This window comes from Pygocentrus nattereri, chromosome 7 (genome assembly GCF_015220715.1).
Source record: "Pygocentrus nattereri isolate fPygNat1 chromosome 7, fPygNat1.pri, whole genome shotgun sequence".
Lineage (NCBI taxonomy): Eukaryota > Metazoa > Chordata > Actinopteri > Characiformes > Serrasalmidae > Pygocentrus > Pygocentrus nattereri.
Window position 1 is genome coordinate 28,184,551 of NC_051217.1, and position 20,256 is coordinate 28,204,806.

The following is a 20,256-nucleotide window of genomic DNA, read 5'->3' on the forward strand; positions in this document are numbered from 1 at the left end:
AACACATTTATTTCCCTCAAGCGTTTCCATATCTCTCCTCCATTAGGAAAATGGGAGTCGTGTTCCAAGTGTAATCCCCAAGCCCCTCATGGCTCCCAAAAACAAACTCACCCCACTGAGTTGCAAAACAATTCACTGTCGCTATTCACGTCCTCGGTACAACCAAAGCCCTCAATTCTGAAGCGTATAAATACCACCAGCAACAGCTGAGCTAGCCGTAGTGCTAAATGAGCTTCTGAAAAGGTAGCAATGGCATTTTTATGAAGGCAGTGATAGAAAGAGGGGGGGCTGAAGCCAGCTAGTGGTGTAGAATCCACTATAATTAGCCGCTAACGATCAAATGCCTCTCAACATGTACCAACAGGGCTCTGTTGGCTTTTGTTCACTTCGATTGCTCGCCAGGGAAATGCACAGAGCAAAAGGAAATTAGTTCTTTCAAATGACAAATTAAATGATTTTTTTTAGGCAACAGCACAAAGTGGTAGACCTTAGGGTCAGCAATGAGATTCTGCTCTGAAATTAATCAAAGATCATCATTTCATCTGACAATTAGCATAGCAGAAGGCAGGTCAGGAGGTCAGGCATTTGGCTTTTCTGGTCTTTACATACTGATAAAGTCATTAGAGTTGGCACTAATTAATCCATTACTGTTGAAATGATTAGACTGCTAAAAAAAAATGTTTTTCTATTGGTAAAGATGGTGGTGGAGGAAAAGATTGAAATATACATACATATTGCATCTCAATTCGATTTAATTCTGTTATTTTCATATGAATTGATATGAACCCCTTCATACACTTCACACACTCTCCAGCAAGGTCTCTGTTGATATTCTCACACACTCTTCCCAGAGATATGATAAAGGAACTCCATGTTCTTTCCTGTCCACTGCTTCCAGGTGAGAGTGGCAGGCAAGAGTGTGACCTATATAGCTGATCTGGAAAAACATAAGTGCAGAATGTGTGTGTGAGAGAGTATGTAATACATACAGTATAATATACAGCAATATACAATTCTTCAAATCTACAATCTACTTAAAAAAAAAGCCACTAAAAATGCAGCGCTTGGGCCCAAGTGCAACCTTTTGAGATAGCAAGCAAGCAGCTGACTTCCATGTGCATCTAAATACCACTTCTACCTCCCCATTACAAAGCTTTAGAAAAATATTTCTTTCAGGGCTCTGTTAACCCTGTCATTTCTCCTCTCTGTAAATGAGATGCAAATTAAGGAACAGAGAAAAAGAACTCTTCTTCTAATGTGTCACTGCAGATAATAGACACACTCGGTGTATTAGGGCCCAACCCATATGAACATTTTGACTCAGACACCAAATTCTGAAGAGCTATAAATTCTGATACCCCATAATTACAGCCTATGCTGCCATCAAAGAAGAAAGCAGTTGATGATTCTAAGTTTAGCATTAAGCTTAAGGACCTTCAAAGCTTAGAATAACCTTCAAAAGCTGGTTTATGAGCACAAAACAATGAAATCATGAGAAAAGGAATAGTTGCACGAGTCATTTCTGTATTGGTTGATGATACCTAAAACCCCTAAAAAAACTGCATCAGACTGACAAATTTGGCTAAAACTTCAAATCATTAGGTGATGTCATATTTACTGAACAAGAGCAGAATATTTAGTCAACATTAGGTAACTGCAATCCTATGGAGTAAATGTTGCATTTCCCTGTAATGCTAATCCAGGTAAATGTACTCCAAATTTCTAGTCTTATGAATTGTACATTATGCATCAATTTCTACATCAGCAGATATGTACACGAAAAATATTGAAATGTTTACCCACAATTCCCACACTGTTACAGTACATAACAAGCCACAAATTGCCTGCTTTACCAGCAGGATTTTCTGTGATGAATTCACAACACTGGCCAGTATTCATCAGGTAACCCATATCGGTCAACCCAACCAATTTGAGCACCCAAATGCTATGTGGCTGAAATCCAGTGTAATGGGTCAGAATGTGTGTCAGCAAATTCAGCCTGGTTTTACGGCCTTCCTGAGACATTTAAAAAAAAATAACATAAAATGTAAGATGACAAAATCACCTTCCAGTGTCCTTGCAAGACCGTCATGGTCAAAGTCAATGTCTCTTGCTCTCTCTCTGTCTCTCTATCTTAATGTCTTTTTATCCATCACTCTCTCTCATGACTTTTCCTCCAGTCCTCTCTAACTGCTGCCTCAGCTGAGCTGAGACACTGAGCCCTCTCTGGAGGGGTACTGGGTTACAAAATACTGCTCTACTACTTTCTCCTCCTCTCCTCTTTGATATGGTTTTGCTTCGTTTCTAATGCTTCCCTCAGCCGCTGTAGACTATATAACTTCTTTAAGTAAGAGAAAAGAAAAATCCTCTATTCAAACTATTTACAGGCTCACAAGATATCCCTTTTTCAAAATCTCAGTCTTTTCGACAAAATATTCCTCATGATGATATTCACATTTAAATTCAAAAAGAGGCTCTAATTAAACAAGCACATTTATACAAGGTTACTCATATGAAGCATCTTCAGCCTACTAAACAAAGGTGAGAGAGTGAGTGAGGTACATGCCAGGTCCATATGATGCTTCACATATAAATATGATTCAACAGAGTGCATTTTGTGGTTTCCTGCACTGCCCACTGAAGGTCAAACATGTGAAATTGAAATGAATCTTAAAATGAATCTTGAAGTGAATTTTATGGTTGTTGTTTTTTTTTTTTACAATAATTTCTTCCAATCTCACATTTATACTTGGTGCTTTTTACAAATGCACAGCCAATGACTGGCTGTCTCAGAGTCTGAATAGTGAACGGCTTCCTTGTAGATGGCCCAGGTTGAACACGGGCGTGCAATGATGTGGCAAGGTTGCAGATTACTGTCTCGACTCAAATATATCACTGGGCCAGACTTGACACTGTGGCAATATTACTGGCAAATCACATAGGCTATTGACAGAGCAGGCTGCATGTTTGCGCATGTATGTTCGTGGATGTTGAGGCCAAGCTGTTTTTGTTTCTGGCCACAGCCAGCATATTGTGCCAAGTAGCTCCACAATACCAGTCCTGCCAATCAACCCCTACATGTCGACACAGCCAGGCCCTACTCCTCTCCATCTGCAAGAAGAGGGCAAAACAAAGCCGTATCTGAGGCAGGAACACAAAGGAGGAGCAGGCAAATGACAAATGCACCAGGAGACAGCAGTTCAGAAAGCAGGTCTGCCCCCCCAACTATGTGGCCAAAACAAAGTCACAGTCTAAAGGACAATGAAAAGCTTTTAGAGGGAGACTGACTTACTTCTGGAATTTGAATAAAGAGCTCACAAGGAAAACAACAGAGCAGAGGCTACAAAGTCAATGCCTTGAATATAGATGAGGCTAAATCAGCTCCAGTCATGTCAGCAGCAATGTTTATGGATGTTTGTTACTAAATAACGCACATGCACACTCACAAATAATGCACATGCACACTCACATTCTCCAGAAAATTGAGAACTGTGGTGGAATAGTCTGTATCTCTCCAACACCCCTCCTCCTTCTTTCGTTCTAAATAGGAGTCGGTCCTTTATTCTCTTCTCGTACTTGTTTGATGCAGTGAAAAGGGAGGAATAAATCAGCGTTCCGGGTGTTCCCAGTATGACTCACTGATGGTGTGTGCAGCTGTACAGTCCTAACAACTGAAATACTCCCATGCACTACATGTATGATACGCTTACTAATGTGGCAGAGTGACAGTCTAACATACTGAGCTGTCATACACTGCATATACTGACAGTCTAAAACACACACACACACACACACACACACACACACACACACACACACACACACACACACACATATATATATATATATATATATATATATATATATATATATATATATATATATATGTGTGTGTGTGTGTGTGTTTGTGTGTGTGTGTGTGTGTGTGTGTGTACACACACATACTACTGCTACTGAAATTTCTATATTCCGAAGTTATAAAGTTATAATTACCACTCATTACTAGGCCACACAAGGTGCAATGGTGCAAATGCAATGGCCAGGACTAGCTTAGGACTAATATATCACAGCAGCGTTCAAAAGCTGTTGCTGACCACCACATCTGTCTCTGCAATTCTGCAAACAAATGTGATTTCCTCATAATGAGAGAACATGGACTAAATAGTTGTCTAACAGCTTGCACAGGTTTGCTTTTGGTGTAGTACATTGTTGTGGTGGTACTACTGTTGTGGCTCTTTAAAAAGTGGCCTTGAACATCACTATTTCTAGCTGCGTGCTTCTATTTTAGTAAGCCTGTCTAGCAGAACTAACTGCCTACTGTACTCCCATGCGTAAATTTCAAAAACGTTCATCAACTTAAATGACAAACCAGCTTAGAAAAGAGCCGTTCTGCTGGAAATTAAATAACATTAACTTTGTTTTTATTGCTTTTTTTTTCTTTTTAACTGACAACATTTGACAGGTTAATCTGCTTATCATTTACATTCCTAGTCCAAACAAACAAAATAAAAATCACTCAAAGACACACCTTCACAAACACAAAGACCAGACATAGTCATAGATACAAATAAACATAACATAATTAAACGAATAAATAGCACAGATAGCAAAGAGATGCTCCTGGCTAGAAAGGGTGACATTTTATTCATGTGTGAACACATGTAGGAGAGATGAGTCACTGGACGACCATGAGCAGCTACTGATGGAGGCAGAGACGCACATGCACACAAACACTCCCCCCACACACCACACACACAAACCACACACACAGAATACAGAAGGAAGGAAAGAAGAACATCCACAAAATAATAGACAAAATGGGCTACTTTTGGAGTCAAATCTGTAAACATTGCCAGATAAAAACAATGCTTCCAAATGAAACATAGATTAAAAACTTTATTCACAAGACCATGTCCTAAAAAAACATGGCAAAAATGTAACAAAACTTCACTTCCATTCCAAATTAATTCATTTGTACTGTAATCAGAGAAAGCTTTGATTGAATAACTGAGTACAGCTGACTGGCTATTATAAACAGCTGAAGATACAGGGTCAGAAACTGCCAGGGAGGGAGAGTGAGAAAAGGTTGCAATTGCAGTGCTAGCTTGGCTGCATGTAAGGTTACTTTTGCAGTGCTGTGTTGGGCTTTTTGAACTGGATGGGAGGTGTTGCATTCCTGTGCTCATCTCAGTGTAAACAAGAACAGTCACAGTCAACCATCTTCTCTTGCTCATTGCCCTCCCCTTCTCTTTTGTTTTATAATATCAACCATCAAAGCAACATTTACTAACATCTATATTGTGGCAAAGTAGAACTGGTTGGGCGTAGCCTTATATTGTTATAAACATGCTTGACTGACATCCCTCTTTAAAAGACTCCCAACTAGCTATGCTGCTCAAGTAGATTTCATATTCAATAGTGCACACACAAGTGTGGAAAACTGGGATTCAAATGCACAAACCTATCCATGCTGATGTAAGAATCAGACAAATGTTTAACCCCAATGGGAAACAAATGATTGTTCACCACGTTAAATGCTAGAAGCAAGCATTTGTTTGCAATCTGCACAGTTATGAGTTTTTCAACATAAGACGTAGTCTACCATTTTTATTTAAGAATTTAGTTTGATATCTGTGGTTAGTAAACCACATGGCTTTATTTTCATGATGCAGAAATCGCAATAAACAGTCTGTGATTTCTTTTTCATGCTAGTCAAATAGTCTTTTCCTACAAAAGTCATTGGTTCTCTAAACCTACACAGGTTAACCTGTGTGACTATTTCAGCATGAATGTACACAGCTAGCAGTAGGTTTCATCTCATGCAGCATTTCTACATGAATAAAGTACTTAGTTCCGCATTAATAAAGGCCTCCGTGCTTAGCAAAAATACTGTTCTCTGGAGTCTCTTCTGGGCTGTACACCAATGCTTTTTTAAACACCATTGTATTTCAGTTCGCAGCTAGTCAACTGCAAAACACATATGCCAAAAGTTCTACTGGATTTGCAAAGTTATGACAGTGCCAAGCTAGAGATAGTATACACTTTTCACGCATTCTCTAACTTGACTGCTTTTGTTGACAAAGTTGCTCAGATTCTGAGAGAGTAAGGGACAGCACAGATCTCATAAAGGCTGTTTGGGAAGGTCAAGTGACTTCAGCCATCTGATAAGATTCCCTGAGGTTTTACAATATGTAAGTTTACAAGAGAACATGCCATGTGAATACTTTTCTAGAAGAGAATTAAAGCTGGAGACAAAGTGTGCTGTCTCCAAGTGTGTGCAAGTGCCCAGCCCACACATTTTTCTATTGAGCTGCAAGCTGTAAGTGAGGCTCTCTAATGGAATGACGAAGTCCTTGCTTCTTCCAGCTGAGAATCTTTCAGTGTGGAAAGACTAAATTTGGGATGAGCTGCACTGTGGGAGGTTGCAGTGTCACAGGCACACACATACACACATACTGTAGAAGCTGGCTGAAGAAGTGCAGAATAATTAGAGCGCACACAGCGATACAGGGCCCAGGAGATTGAGATTTTGCAAATGAGGGCTTGTCTGACAAGTCATCTAAATTTAACACTCTTGCATAAAGTGTACACTTTTGTGTATTGGGGCTAACTGATGTGAAAGGCTTACAGATACTGATAGTGATTTTAATGAGCTATAAATATCTACTATCTGCAAAAAAGAATTTATGATGGTAAAAAAAAAACTCCAATAGTTTTAGTTGGTGGTCTCTTTAGAATATTGCTTACTTTACTGATACATCTGGCACTTGTCAATGTTGACAACTGCAAAATGTTGCACTAAGAAAGGCGTGTTTTGGTTGGTTTCTGTTCTGTTCTGATTACCTGTTCTTTATCCATTAATTCTCTTCACAGTAAGATATTTTGTATTATAACATTCACATGCAAAAGGTAAGGGATGGCAAGATTTAGATTTGTGGTACCCACATTTTTTCTGTCTTAGGAGATTAATTTAGATCCCTGAATCATGAGTTTAAACTCCAGTGATGCCACAGCCATCCATAACAAAGATCTGGAGAGGAGAAAATGTCAGGTGTGACTGTGTAATGGAAAGTTAGAGAGGAAAGAGAGGTCAAATAAGAAATTAATAGGTTTTAATGTTATATTAGATTTTAGCCCTTTTTATAGATATATTTTTTTGTTTCATTTCCCAGCCTTTTATCTCTTTCAGATAAAAAAAAATATGAACATTTCACACATTCACAATTTCAGCACATCTCTACTAAACAGTATAAAACATGCATGTTCTTGTTCTGTTGTTTGGGTTACAGTAAGTTTCTGGCAAGCCAAATCAAACAACCCCATAGCACAACTCACAACTTCTTTGGGCAGCCTTGACTTACATATTTCTGCTATTTTAAGTCAAGTCAGCTTTTATTGTCAATACTACAATATGTACAGGACATACAGAGTATTGAAATTGTGTTACACTCAGACCCCATGGTGTAGCGATAACATTAAATAGATGGTAAACAGGAAAAGTGTGAATTTAGATAGACACAAAAAAAATAATAATAATAATATAATATAATATAATATAATATATGTTTTGTGTTTTTTGTGTTCGATTTCACCAACTGAGTTTGTTTGCTGTAATATTTAACAAGGGTTTTCAATCTTACTCGTAAGAGCATGTTACATCAATTTCAGTTTAACGGACATATCAGTCAGGCCTTATCTGCACAGTAAAACTGGAAAAATACACAAGCAGAAACAGCAGGAGATAAATGTCACAAATGAGGACTGGCAACACAATTGAAAACTGAGGATTAGGCTTTCAAACATATGAAAATCACTTCTGAAGTTTATCAGAGGATTATGGCAGGGTAAGTGTTTAACAGCGTTATGTGCATATGTCACCACTGCTTTAATGCAGAGGTGAGGACATCAGTAAGCTTAAGCTCAGATACCATTGAGGCACGTTTGCACATGTGTTTGAACAGGTGTGTATATAAATGTGTGTGTGTGACTACAGAAAGTGTGTGTAAAACTGCACACAAAGGGGAGATAACAGGTGGAGCAATTGCGACAGGTGTGACCGCCACAGAGGCAGATAGAACATCATGCCACTTGTAATTATGATATGCCTGGATGGTCCTTGTAAACCTTCCAAACATGTCGATTTCCAAATCTACTGAGTTTACAAGTCTAAAGACTTCAATACGCATCAAAAAGTCAAATTTGTCAAAAATATTATAATACTCAACTGTAGCGCTGATACACGTTTTTGATACACGCATCCTGTCAGAATAAAGTAGGCAGGAAGGTGGAGGACCTTATTTTATGCATGCACCCATGTACAAATGACTAGGCTTTCTATCAGTAAATTATGAATTCTAGGCGTTGTGATTTTGGATGGGTGTTTGTTGCTGTATGGAAAAATGTACTGAGACACGACTGCACAGTATGAAATCAATTGATCAATCTTAATCACCAGCAAGCACATTTTCTGACAGTATGTAAACACCAGGCATAGGAGTACTGTGTTAATGGTAAATACATCAATGATACATCAATTATTGTATCATACTGCTCATAAATGACTAACATTAAACTTTAAAAGAAGCTTCTGCAGTGAGTGACGTCACTGATCCATTCTGGTGGGATTATACACCATTTGTGTAATAAAATTAACCAATGAAAATGACTACCTGAACGCAAACAACTGGTAATTACTATTTGGTGGCATGTCAACTTTCCAGCTTTACATGTTGATGAGGATCGGCACTATTACACTACCCTTTACCATTGTTGGGGAACCAAATGTGGCAGAGGTCAATTTACAAACAGGTTCTCTGGCTAGGGAGTGGTAAGAGAAAAATGTGGCTAGAAAGCAAAAAGCCAAGATGATGAGCCCTAAAGAGCTGAAAGGAAATTTGACTTATTTCAAGTGTATTATTTTAGTTCTGTTTAGTTCTGCTAGTAGAATTCTGTTAACACATTATTGAAATTCCCAATATTACGTCAGCATTAAGCTTGCAACTGTATGTATTCACATTGTGTAGTCTACACAGGAGAAAACTTTCTGCTCTTCTGTCAGTGTTTCCACTGCAAAATTATTGTCACCACTGCTTCAGAATTTTCGGAAACATCATGAAGTTGCATTACAAAACTCTACTTAAGGCTTTTAAATTGAAAAGATGGTTACAGGAAGTAGACAAACACTGCACAAACAGTCAAGAGCAGAAGTCAAAATGCCGAATGAAACGGTTGTTTCACTATAGTTACTGAACTGGCTAATTTAACACACCTTGGGTTGACTTTATTTTGCAATGGTTTCAAGTTCAGTTTTACATTTTGTGGCCATCTGCAGGCAGTGGTGCTCTGAAAAATGGAAAAGAAACTGGCTACCTCCTTGTTGTAATGTGTTAATGCTAACATGAGCCAACAAGGGTGAGCTACTGATAAAGGGTGGTATAAAGAAGCAGACAGAGGAAGGGGGTTGGAGAGGGGTTGGCCTTGGCCTATGCCTTTGAGGGGAAGGGTCCAATCTGACAGTGTTGCTGAAAAACCTCTAAAGGAAACACTGTTCTGTGATGCTAATATAATGTGTAACAATGCTGGGTGCAGCTGGTCATACTGCTTATTTCACTGAACACAATGAGCCTGTGAGTTTTCTTAAAGGTCCAAACATGGGGAGGACAGGCACAAATCAGTAAATGGTCACCATAATGCATTGCTAGAACAACTTAAATTATGTAGCTACACTACCTTTAGAAAGCTGCCTAAGGCCATTATTATGCTAATGTTCATTCATAGTCAAAGCCTCAAAATCTAGATTGATGTGAAAAGTGTTAATGTCTGGTACATTCTATCCTCAAAAAACGGTTTGTACCCTGTATGTATCTTTCCACACCTCTTTTTCTCTCTGCATCCTGTCCTTTTCTCTTCATCCTTGTAAACATGCATAACAGTGTGTCTCTGCCAAGGCCACATGATGGTCATACTATTCGTACCCATTCAGTGCCACACAATGGGCTCTGATTGGGACCCATTTGTCCCTGCTTGGTTGACAGCCTCTAAAAGCCCTGTGACACATTCAGCTCATGGGGACACTATTCATTTGCATTGCGTGCTATCAGCGTCTGCAGACATTTGCAAATAAACACATAGGGACCGACAGAAGCATTTCTGTACTGTTGTGCAAATTGGAGAAATGTTTGTATGTGCGTGATGTACAAGTATGTGTAAGTCAGTCTAGCAGCTGAGGGCTCTGATTACTCGCTGTAAGGCTGGATATCACCAATGGCCCCGTCATATCATGAGCCTCATTTACATCCTGGTTGGCCTCTGTCTTTCTCTCCCTCACTCTGGATCAGAAAGCAGCAGAGCAGCAAGAGGATAGATACTGAAAGACAATGCAAGCCAGACGCAATGTAGTCCCTAGACCTGCTTGTCTGGAGCAAGATGGCAAATAAAGAAGACATGATTGTTTACTTGTTCGGATAATCTGAAAGAGCACAGCTTTTCCTCTCCTGTTCGCTGACCGAGGCACTCCATCTACAGTCTCCCCTGAGCATGCAATTTCTGAATAGCTTCCCATTTTACTTAACAAAAACACTGAAATGAAAACGTCAAAGTTTGAGAGAGTACTCAGCTCACCAATTTCAGCACTGAAAAGAGTTGTGTCAAATCAACAGAAGAATCCAGGAGAACAGGAAAAATTAAGAGTAGTCATGTCAATGCCTGCACAGGCTGAGTACCTTTCCCCCAGAGTGCTTCCACTTGCATGACAGCATTTTTATTCTTCATATTACTGTCAATCATACTGGCAAGACTAAATCAGAACTAAATAAGCACAGAGCAACAATTTCTAAACAGACTAAAATTTATCCAGTCAGAGAGAAGCAGGAGAAATGCTGTGGTGAAATAAGAGTTGCAGAAGAGCTGTTTGCAAAGTAATGTGAGCTGGAACAAGCAAGGGAAGAATTCCAGCTATTCCCCATAGCAATATTCAGCAGTAAACAGAATTAGTAGAAAAGGAATACCAGCGTGGTACAATCCAACAGAAAAATCAAGTTGGATGCAAAACCTCCCATATGTTTTTTAAAATGCTTCCCCTTATTTATATACAGTATTTGGCAAAGGTCAGAAAGCACCCTTTTGTTTATTCAATTTCCAATCAAAACAGCTATTACAATGTTTCCCATTAATTGCTTACACTGTTTTAGCCGAATTTGTCCCACTGCAGTTTCATAATGAACCAAAAATATCTTTACACTTCTCATAATAACAAACAACATTATGTTTTGCCCCACTGCTTTGGCAAAGTATCTCCCTCTACTAGTACCGCCTCCCCAACCTCTGCTGTACACATGCACTGGACTGTCCTATCACTTGGCTGCAGCCAAGACACATTTTAACACTGTTTGATTTAATATACACAATACTTCCAAAAGTATTCACTCACTCATCCAAAGGTGTTCAGGTGTTAGGGTTAGGGTTAGCTGTGTCATCACTATTCATACCCATACTACAAGTGTGTTTAAGATTGAATTACTAAATCACAAAATAGTTTAGAGCATAAAGGTCTTCATAGAGGTGACCTTCATTTTGCTCTCAGAGTGCAGTTTTTTTTGCTATCCAATACAACAAACGACATAATAACTAAGGAGACAAAGCCTATCTTCCAAACATAACTAATCATTTGTGTTATGAACAAAGCAAAACAAAACTAACCAATCCCCTCTCTCACAAACCTCTGCGGAAATAAGCAGCACTACACCAAAACTCACACCAACCTCATAGAACCAACAGCCAAACTAAACAATTCAGATGTTACAACACAGACACGGTCTTAAACAAATAGTTTGTCATGAACCAGATGAGATGACACCTAGCAAAGCTTTCAAAACTAGACACAGGGAGCAAATCGCCCAGCCTGCACAGGAAACGGCTGAGCAGCTGCAATATTGCAAGACTGTGATATTGGGTGAGGGAGCTGCGGGCTGCACATCACCTCTACACAACTTTCTCAGTCAGCTCATAAATCAGGACCAAGGTAGGACAATGTGCACTCAGCAGTCTCACACAGTACCAGTATTCACACTATCCACTATGCTTTAAGCACAAGTACCATCTAAGACTACCATGGCCGAATTAACTCGAATTAACTCAGAGTTAAACTGATGCAAAATGTGAACAGAGGTTTATTTGTGTTTTTACAGAACACTCTCAAAACAGATTTGGCAGCATGCAACATATCAAACTTGTATTTTTACTGCCAAGCATAGATGAGTGCCATAAGCAACATCAATAGTATGGAGAAGAAAATGTTAACCTCCAATATATATGGATTTACAGAGTTTAGAGATAGAGAATTTGATAACCCAAGAAATCACACTACCCATTATAACAGAGGAAAAAATGCAGCCATCAAAGAAATCTGAGAGGGTCTGAATATTGATTTCATGTCAAGTAACGGCTAAGGTTTCATCTGCCCTGCTGAACTGTGCATGTCTATAAGCTGAGACATACACTAATGTTATCCAAAAATAAACAATGCTGGGTTTCCTATTTTCTAGACCAAAACCCAGGCTAGATTAAGTCAATAAGAAAAGCATACTGATCATTTTAATGTCTTGCTCCATGTTCATTATCAAGGATTGTTTAATAACTAGGTGTGCCTGAGGGCAGAGCAGGCATCTCTCTGGAACAGTGTATAATGTGATCAAATGGGACGGTTTGATTAAGTGTGATAACATGAGCATACAAAAGCAGCTACGCAAACAAGGCAACACAGAGATTGATCAAACGACAAATTATATATCACAATCACCGGTGTTTCTGCATTGAAGCATACCCATATCATTGGGGTGGCTTCCTTTGTTGTGAATGCTGGCCCTGATTTCTACTAAGGCAGCCAGACTGGAGACGTCAGCCAACTCCATGGGCGACCCTCACACAATTTCAGACTCGGTCAGTTACTAGTTCAGCAATGGCTCAACACACAGGCTGTCGAGTCATTTCAATAGCTTTACCAGGTTCACCGATACAGTGGCTCGTAAATTCTGTAACTTAGGCTGTAATGGAGTCTACCATTATCAGTAGAGCGCACGCAAGATAAGACGATCACACAGCCATTTAATCCACGCAGATCAGCAACCTTTCCTAGAGAAAAAGCAACTGATTTAATATCGTCCTGTTTTGTCCCTTGCAAATATATATATATATATATATATATACACATGTATTCACCTGTGTTTTTTTTTATTGAAAACTGGCAAGGTTAAAGATAAATATTTAAAAAGGTAGACAGTAAAAATAAAAGCAGTGCGCCAAATGAGCTGGCCCTTGAATCAATTGTACATTAAGCGCATAGTCAGTCTCAGTCTCTGAAGCCTAATGTAGTAGTACGAGTCCATAATACAGACTACGCATAACGTTAGACGAGGAAATCAGCTAATCCACGTAGGCACACGCTGTTAATAAGAGAATAGATCGTTTTGAAGCTTAACAACAAAGTACACCGTCTCGGGTATCTAACAAAGAGCCAATAAAACAAAACCATCCACATTACGCAGTGTTTAAATAAAGCTGCCATAGCCTACCTCGATGTATCCGGCCAGGCTAGGCATAACGATGCCTAAAATCAGGACAGACACCGCCGGGGCTGAACCCATCTCTTCAAGGACTTGTCTGCTTCTGCTTCGCTGAAATGGTCCCTGGCTGGCTTAGGGAGAAATCTAAGAAAGTGCGATAAAACTGCGTGTCTCTTGGATTTGGTCCTCCGGTAAACCGTCGCTCTCTGCTTTGAGGACAGCGAGCGCTCCGCTGCTTGTTTTTCCACACGAACGTCACCGCGCGCCGCCGGTCACTGCTCGTGGAATGCAGCGCGAGCTGCGGCTCAGCTCAAAGGAGCGCGCGCCCCCACACGGCGGCACCGGGCACTACCGGAAACGAAGCCATGACGGAAAACATGTCTGATCCTAAAAATCTCTTTCTTCACTGAAGTAACTCGAATCTGCGGGAATCATGCTGTTTTGGGCATATTAATGAAGGACGAGACATGAGCACATCTTGTCTCGGTGATTTACTCCACCCAGGAACGTCCAAGTATACAAAAACCATAAGTTATATTTACTATATATTTAAATGAGACCTTTTTCCAGTTACTCTGTTACTCTGAATCGCTCAGGGCAATGAAAGGTAAAATGCAAGAAAGCTTATTTTATTCATGTAATCTTGTAGATTGCCCCTAAAATGTTACATTATATTTATTTATTTTGTCTGCACTGGTTTTATCTTATATAACTTTATTTTGTTGGTAGTTGTTACGCTGTCACATAACCTGTTCTTGCCATTTATACACATTGTGTATAATCCGAATAAAAGAAAGAAAGAAAGAAATCAGTTTATATGGAATCTGTAAGCTTTATCAAGGGCTATGCTCACTGATTTGGCTGGATAATTTTGGTTGATAAACTATTTTCATTCCAAACCAGCCATTAGGGGTGTACTTTGTGTACTTCTGGTGCCGGTCCCAAGCCCGGATACATGGTGAGGGTTGCGTCAGGAAGGGCATCCGGCGTAAAACTTGTGCCAAAACTATCATGTCGATCACAAATATGATTGCCATACCGGATCGGTCGAGGCCCGGGTTAACAACGACCGCCTCCGGTGCTGTTGACCAGCAGGGTGCCGGTGGAAATTGGACTACTGTAGGTCGAAGACCATCAAAGAGGAGAGGAGGAAGGCGGGTTAGAAGGCAGCGAGAGAGAGAAGGAAAGGCAGGAGTGTGGAGGTTAGAGTAGGGATTCTGAACATGGGGACAATGACTGGTAAAGGCAGAGACCTTGCAGACATGATGGAGAGAAGGAAGGTAGATATTCTGTGTGTCCAGGAGACCAGATGGAAAGGAAGCAAGGCCAGGAACATTGGAGGTGGATTCAAACTGTTCTATCATGGTGTAGAGAGGAAGAGAAATGGAGTAGGGATAATCCTAAAGGAACAGCTTGTGAAAAGTGTTCTGGATGTAAAGAGAGTGTTAGACAGGATCATGAGCCTGAAGTTGGAGGTTGTTGGTGTGATTTTTAATGTGGTCAGTTCATATGCACCACAGGTTGGTTGTCAGTTAGAGGAGAAAGAGGAATTTTGGAGTAAGATGGATGAAGTGGTAGACGGTGTCCCTAGAGAGGAGAGATTGGTGATTGGTGCAGACTTCAATGGACATGTTGGTGAAGGGAACAGAGGGGATGAAGAGGTGCTGGGTATGTATGGTGTGAAAGACAGAAATGCGGATGGTCAGATGGTTGTAGATTTTGCGAAGAGAATGGAAATGGCTGTGGTGAACATGTATTTTCAGAAGAGGGAAGAACACAGGGTGACATACAAGAGTGGAGGGAGGTGCACACAGGTGCAGAGCCGGCCCTGACCAATGTGGTGCCCTAGGCGAGATTTTGGTTGGTGCCCCCTGCATCATCAATCATCAGGTTTATACACTCACACAGACACTGCAAAGCTTTATGTTTTTGAGTTTTTTTTTATTTTAGAACGAAAACAACAGTAAAACAGTAAAATCAGTATTAAAGAAACAAATAAAAAGTAAATGAATTATAAATATAACCGTATAACAATAAATAAATATAAAGGTGTTGCACAAAAAATATTTTAAAACGATTTTACATAAAGTAGTGCAGGCGGCACGGTGGCGTGGTGGGTAGCGCTGTCGCCTCACAGCAGAGAGGGCCTGGGTTCGATTCCGTGACCGGGGGCCTCTCTGTGTGGAGTTTGCATGTTCTCTGCGTGGGTTTCCTCCGGGTTCTCCGGTTTCCTCCCTCAGTCCAAAGACATGCAGTCAGGTCGATTGGACATGCTAAATTACCCCTAGGTGTGAGTGACTGTCTGTGTCTGTCTGCCCCGTGATGGGCTGGCGACCTGTCCAGGGTGTATCCTGCCTTCCGCCCGAAGATTGCTGGGATAGGCTCCAGCACCCCCCTGCGACCCTGACGGAGAAGCGGATTAGAAGATGGATGGATGGATAAAGTAGTGCAGAGAACAACTTTCTGCTTATTGTAGAGAGTCTCTAATCAACGAGGATTAAGACCTGCTTATTTAGTGAACAATGGGGGGGGGGGGGGTCTTTTAAAATTTCTTTAATGAGTTTAGGGAAGGGGGTAACTGACACTATCACTTGCTAGCTAGTAACTATTTTTCTGAAGGGAACTTTTACTGTACAACATACATATGGTTAATTCACCATATTATATTACCTCTGTTTTTTTCCTCCTCTTTTCTCCTTTTTCTGCCCTGGGCACCAAAGGACTTCTGCCTTTTAGACATCTTTACGGGGAGATGTCACTCACTCTGTGGCGTTGTCTTGTTCCTCACAGAGAAATAGTAATGAGGTGGGGCGGGGGCGGGAGGGGGGGGGCGCAGGTGATAGGTGTTGTTATTATAATAATTATTAATTGGACTAATATTATTAAACAATGAAGTTATGATTATGTGGACTTTACTTGTTTTCATATTTATTAATTGTTCATTTGTAAAAAAAAACAAAAACAAAAAAAAAACATGCAAGCGAGCGCCCCCCTGGACAGATGAGAGGCTGGACAGTAAAGAAGGAGTAAAGGACTTGTATCGTTTGGCTAAACAGAGAGATAGAGCTGGAAAGGATGTACAGCAGGTTAGGCTGATAAAGGATAGAGAGGGAAATGTACTAGTGAGTGGAGAGAGAGTGTTGAGTAGATGAAAGGAGTACTTTGAAGAACTAATGAATGAGGAAAACGAGAGACAGAGGAGGACAACGGGGGGAGAGATAGTGGATCAGGAAGTGCAGAGAATTGGTAAGGTGGAAGTGAGGGCAGCTTTAAAAAGGATGAAGAATGGAAAGGCAGTTGGTCCAGATGACATACCTGTGGAGGTATGGAGATGTTTAGGAGAGAAGGCAGTGGACTTTTTAACCAGGTTGTTTAACAAAATCCTGGAGAGTGAGAGGATGCCTGATGAGTGGAGAAGTAGTGTACTAGTCCGCATTTTTAAGAACAAGGGTGATGTGCAGAGCTGCAGTAACTACAGAGGTATAAAGTTGATTAGCCACACCATGAAAGTATGGGAAAGAGATGTTGAAGCAAGGGTAAGGCGAGAGGTCCAGATCAGTGAGCAGCAGTTTGGTTTCATGCCCAGAAAGAGTACCACAGATGCAATTTTTGCGTTGAGAGTGTTGGTAGAGAAGTTCAGAGAAGGTCAGAAGGAGCTACATTGTGTCTTTGTGGATCTAGCGAAGGCATATGATAGGGTGCCAAGACAGGAACTGTGGTACTGTATGAGGAAGTCAGGTGTAGCTGAAAAGTATGTTAGGGTGGTGCAGGACATGTATGAGGATAGTGAGACAGTGGTGAGGTGTGCAGTTGGAGTGACAAATGGTTTCAAGGTGAAGGTAGGGTTACATCAGGGATCAGCTTTGAGCCCCTTCTTGTTTGCAATGGTGCAATGCAATGGTGATGGAAAGGTTGACAGATGAGGTCAGGCAGGAGGCTCCATGGACCATGATGTTTGCAGATGACATTGTAAACTGTGGTGAGAGTAGAGAGCAGGTGGAAGAGAATCTGGAGAGGTGGAGGTTTGCACTGGAGAGTAGAGACAAGACGGAATACATGTGTGTGAATGAGAGGGAGGCAGGTGGAAAGGTGAAGATGCAAGGAGTAGAGGTCGTAAAGGTGGATGACTTCAAATATCTTGGGTCAACCATCCAGAGCAATGGACAATGTAGAAAAGAGGTGAAGGAGAGGGTGCAGGCAGGATGGAGTGGGTGGAGACGGGTGTCAGGGCTGATGTGTGACAGAAGGATAGCAGCAAGAGTGAAAGGGAAGGTTTACAAGACAATAGTGCGTCCTGCTATGATGTATGGTTTGGAGGCTGTGGCTCTGTCTAAAAGACAGGAGGCTGAGCTAGAGATGGCGGAGATGAAGATGCTGAGATTTTCGTTGGGAGTGACAAGGCTGGACAATATTAGAAATGAGCAGATCAGAGGGACAGTGAAGGTGGAGCAGTTTGGAGATAAAGCCAGAGAGGCCAGGTTGAGATGGTTTGGACATGTGTTGAGGAGGAATAGTGGATATATTGGTCAAAGAATGTTGGAGATGGAGCTGCCGAGTAGAAGGAGAAGAGGTAGACCTCAGAGAAGGTTTATGGATGTAGTGAAGGTGGACATGGAGATGGTTGGTGTAAAAGTGGAGGAGGCAGTGGATAGGGCAAGATGTAGGCAGATGATCCACTGTGGCGACCCCCAAAGGGAGCAGCCGAAAGAAGAAGAAGAAGTTCTATTTTCAGTCCAGCACCGACACTGAGGCGTTTATAATCCTCAGCAGCACTGCTGTGTCCGATCCACTCGTGCCAGTAAAATACACTCTAACACGCCACCACCACATCTGTAACGAGAATGATCCATCAAATGGACAATGAGTGTAGGTGTAGATTTGTAGGTGTAGAGTGTAGTAGATTTAATTATTGAAATGACTGGTCAGTATATTTTGATAACCACATCCTTTTGCAATTATTTCATATAATGATAATAGCAAAATTATTAGGACATGTCCAGGGTGTTTCCTGCCTTCTGCCCAATGACTGCTGGAATAGGATAAGACAGTAAAACCTTTTCCAGAGCTTTCCTAAATTTCATCTAAATATTTCTAACATATCTATTAAATTCTTTGTCTTAGTTAGAGATACTTAGATACTTAGAGTTACTTAGTATCTTGCCCAGTATCAAGTATCGTGCCTAATTTTTCATTGCCTATTTTGAAACTTGCTTGATTCCAAGTATTATTTTTTGTGATGCTCACTGGCCTATTTTCTGGTTGCTCCTAATGTTAAAGAGACACATTGAAAAATAATGTTTAACATCAGTCCAGCTAGCAAGAGCTTTAAATTAAAGACTGTTTATGAAGAAACTCAATAAAAGGAATAAACAACTATATTGATTCATGTCAAAGTAACAACTAATCTCACTATTCTCTATCTATCTATCTATCTATCTATCTATCTATCTATCTATCTATCTATCTATCTATCTATCTATTTTTGCCTTGCCTTGAGTCCTTTCACTATGTTTATTGTAATGTCTGTGACACTTGTTTTATCTTTGTTCTTTTTAATTTATTTTGTTGACTATTTAACCCTTTTTTTGTAAAGAGCTAAAAAGGTTATAGAAAAGTAAGCCTGCTGTTTTTTTACAGGGTAAGGTAGAATGAAAAAATCGTGTCCACCTACTACATTCAGTATGAGAAGGAAAACGGCACATGACTGCATATGATTGGTCTGAAATAATGGAATTTTGTATGGTTACATCTTGGATAATCTGGCATTGCCTCTGGCCTAATGATGTAAATAGTATTTCACTATAATGAGGTCCTTGAAATTATCAGAGGATTTGGGCCATGTGTGTCAAACTCAAGGCCCGCGGGCCACATCCGGCCCGGCTTGCAATTATATCCGGCCCGTGAGATCATTTTATATTATTGTTACTAATGGCCAGGCAATATGAAGCGCTGGTAACACAATAAACTACAGATCCCATAATGCAGCGCTTCAGCTACCTTTCGGAGCGCTTTCCGCGCCAATCAAGTCTCGTGTCTGTTGCTACAAGTTATTGCGAAGCTAGCCCATCACGATGCCGAAGAGAAAAGTTGATTCTGAAAACAGAGCCTTTCAAACCTACGGAAGAGGATTAGGGCCACTATAAAAAAAAAATAAAAATGGGGCATTGAGAAAAAAAGGGCAGCTAGAATTCTGAGATTAAAGTCAGAATTGTGAGAAAAAAGTCAGAATTGTGAGATTAATGTCAGAATTGTGAGATTAAAGTCAGAATTGTGAGAAAAAAGTCAGAATTCTGACTTTAATCTCAGAATTCTAGCTGCCCTTTTTTTCTCAATGCCCCATTTTTATTTTTATTTTTATAGTGGCCCTAATCCTCTTCCGTACAAACCCGATGGGAGGCTGAGTGTCTGTTTACTGACAGTGCCGGTAAACCTGTTTGTCTCATGAGTTAACAGCATATCACTGCATCATACACCAGGGAGCAAAAGTCAAAGTCCTGAAGATGGACCATGTAATGAGCGCTGTAACGCAAGCCGTAAAGTTTATCCAAAGTTAAGGTTTAAATCTTAAGGTTTTCAGTCCTTTTTGCGGTAGATCGATTCAGAGTTTGCCGACATCCCTTATCATACAGAGGTGCGTTGGCTAAGTCGGGGAAAAGTTCTCAACAGAGTTTTTGAGCTCAGCAACGAAATCTGCCTG

At 40.5% G+C, this 20,256-nt stretch overlaps 1 protein-coding gene across 5 annotated transcripts in view; it reads right to left on the reverse strand.

Moving 5' to 3' along the window:
- Positions 1–13,842, reverse strand: part of aplp2 (amyloid beta (A4) precursor-like protein 2) — a 95,635-nt gene extending 81,793 nt beyond the window's left edge. For 4 of the 5 annotated variants that reach the window (XM_017722560.1, XM_037539709.1, XM_017722558.2 and 1 more), the window contains exon 1: positions 13,569–13,841. In XM_017722560.1, the coding sequence (XP_017578049.1) occupies positions 13,569–13,640 (72 nt within the window). In that variant the 5' untranslated portion in view covers positions 13,641–13,841. Of the gene's footprint in view, positions 1–13,568 lie in introns of all 5 variants that reach the window. The other variant, XM_017722559.2, reaches the window with a different exon arrangement.
- Positions 13,843–20,256: the final 6,414 nt, after the last annotated feature.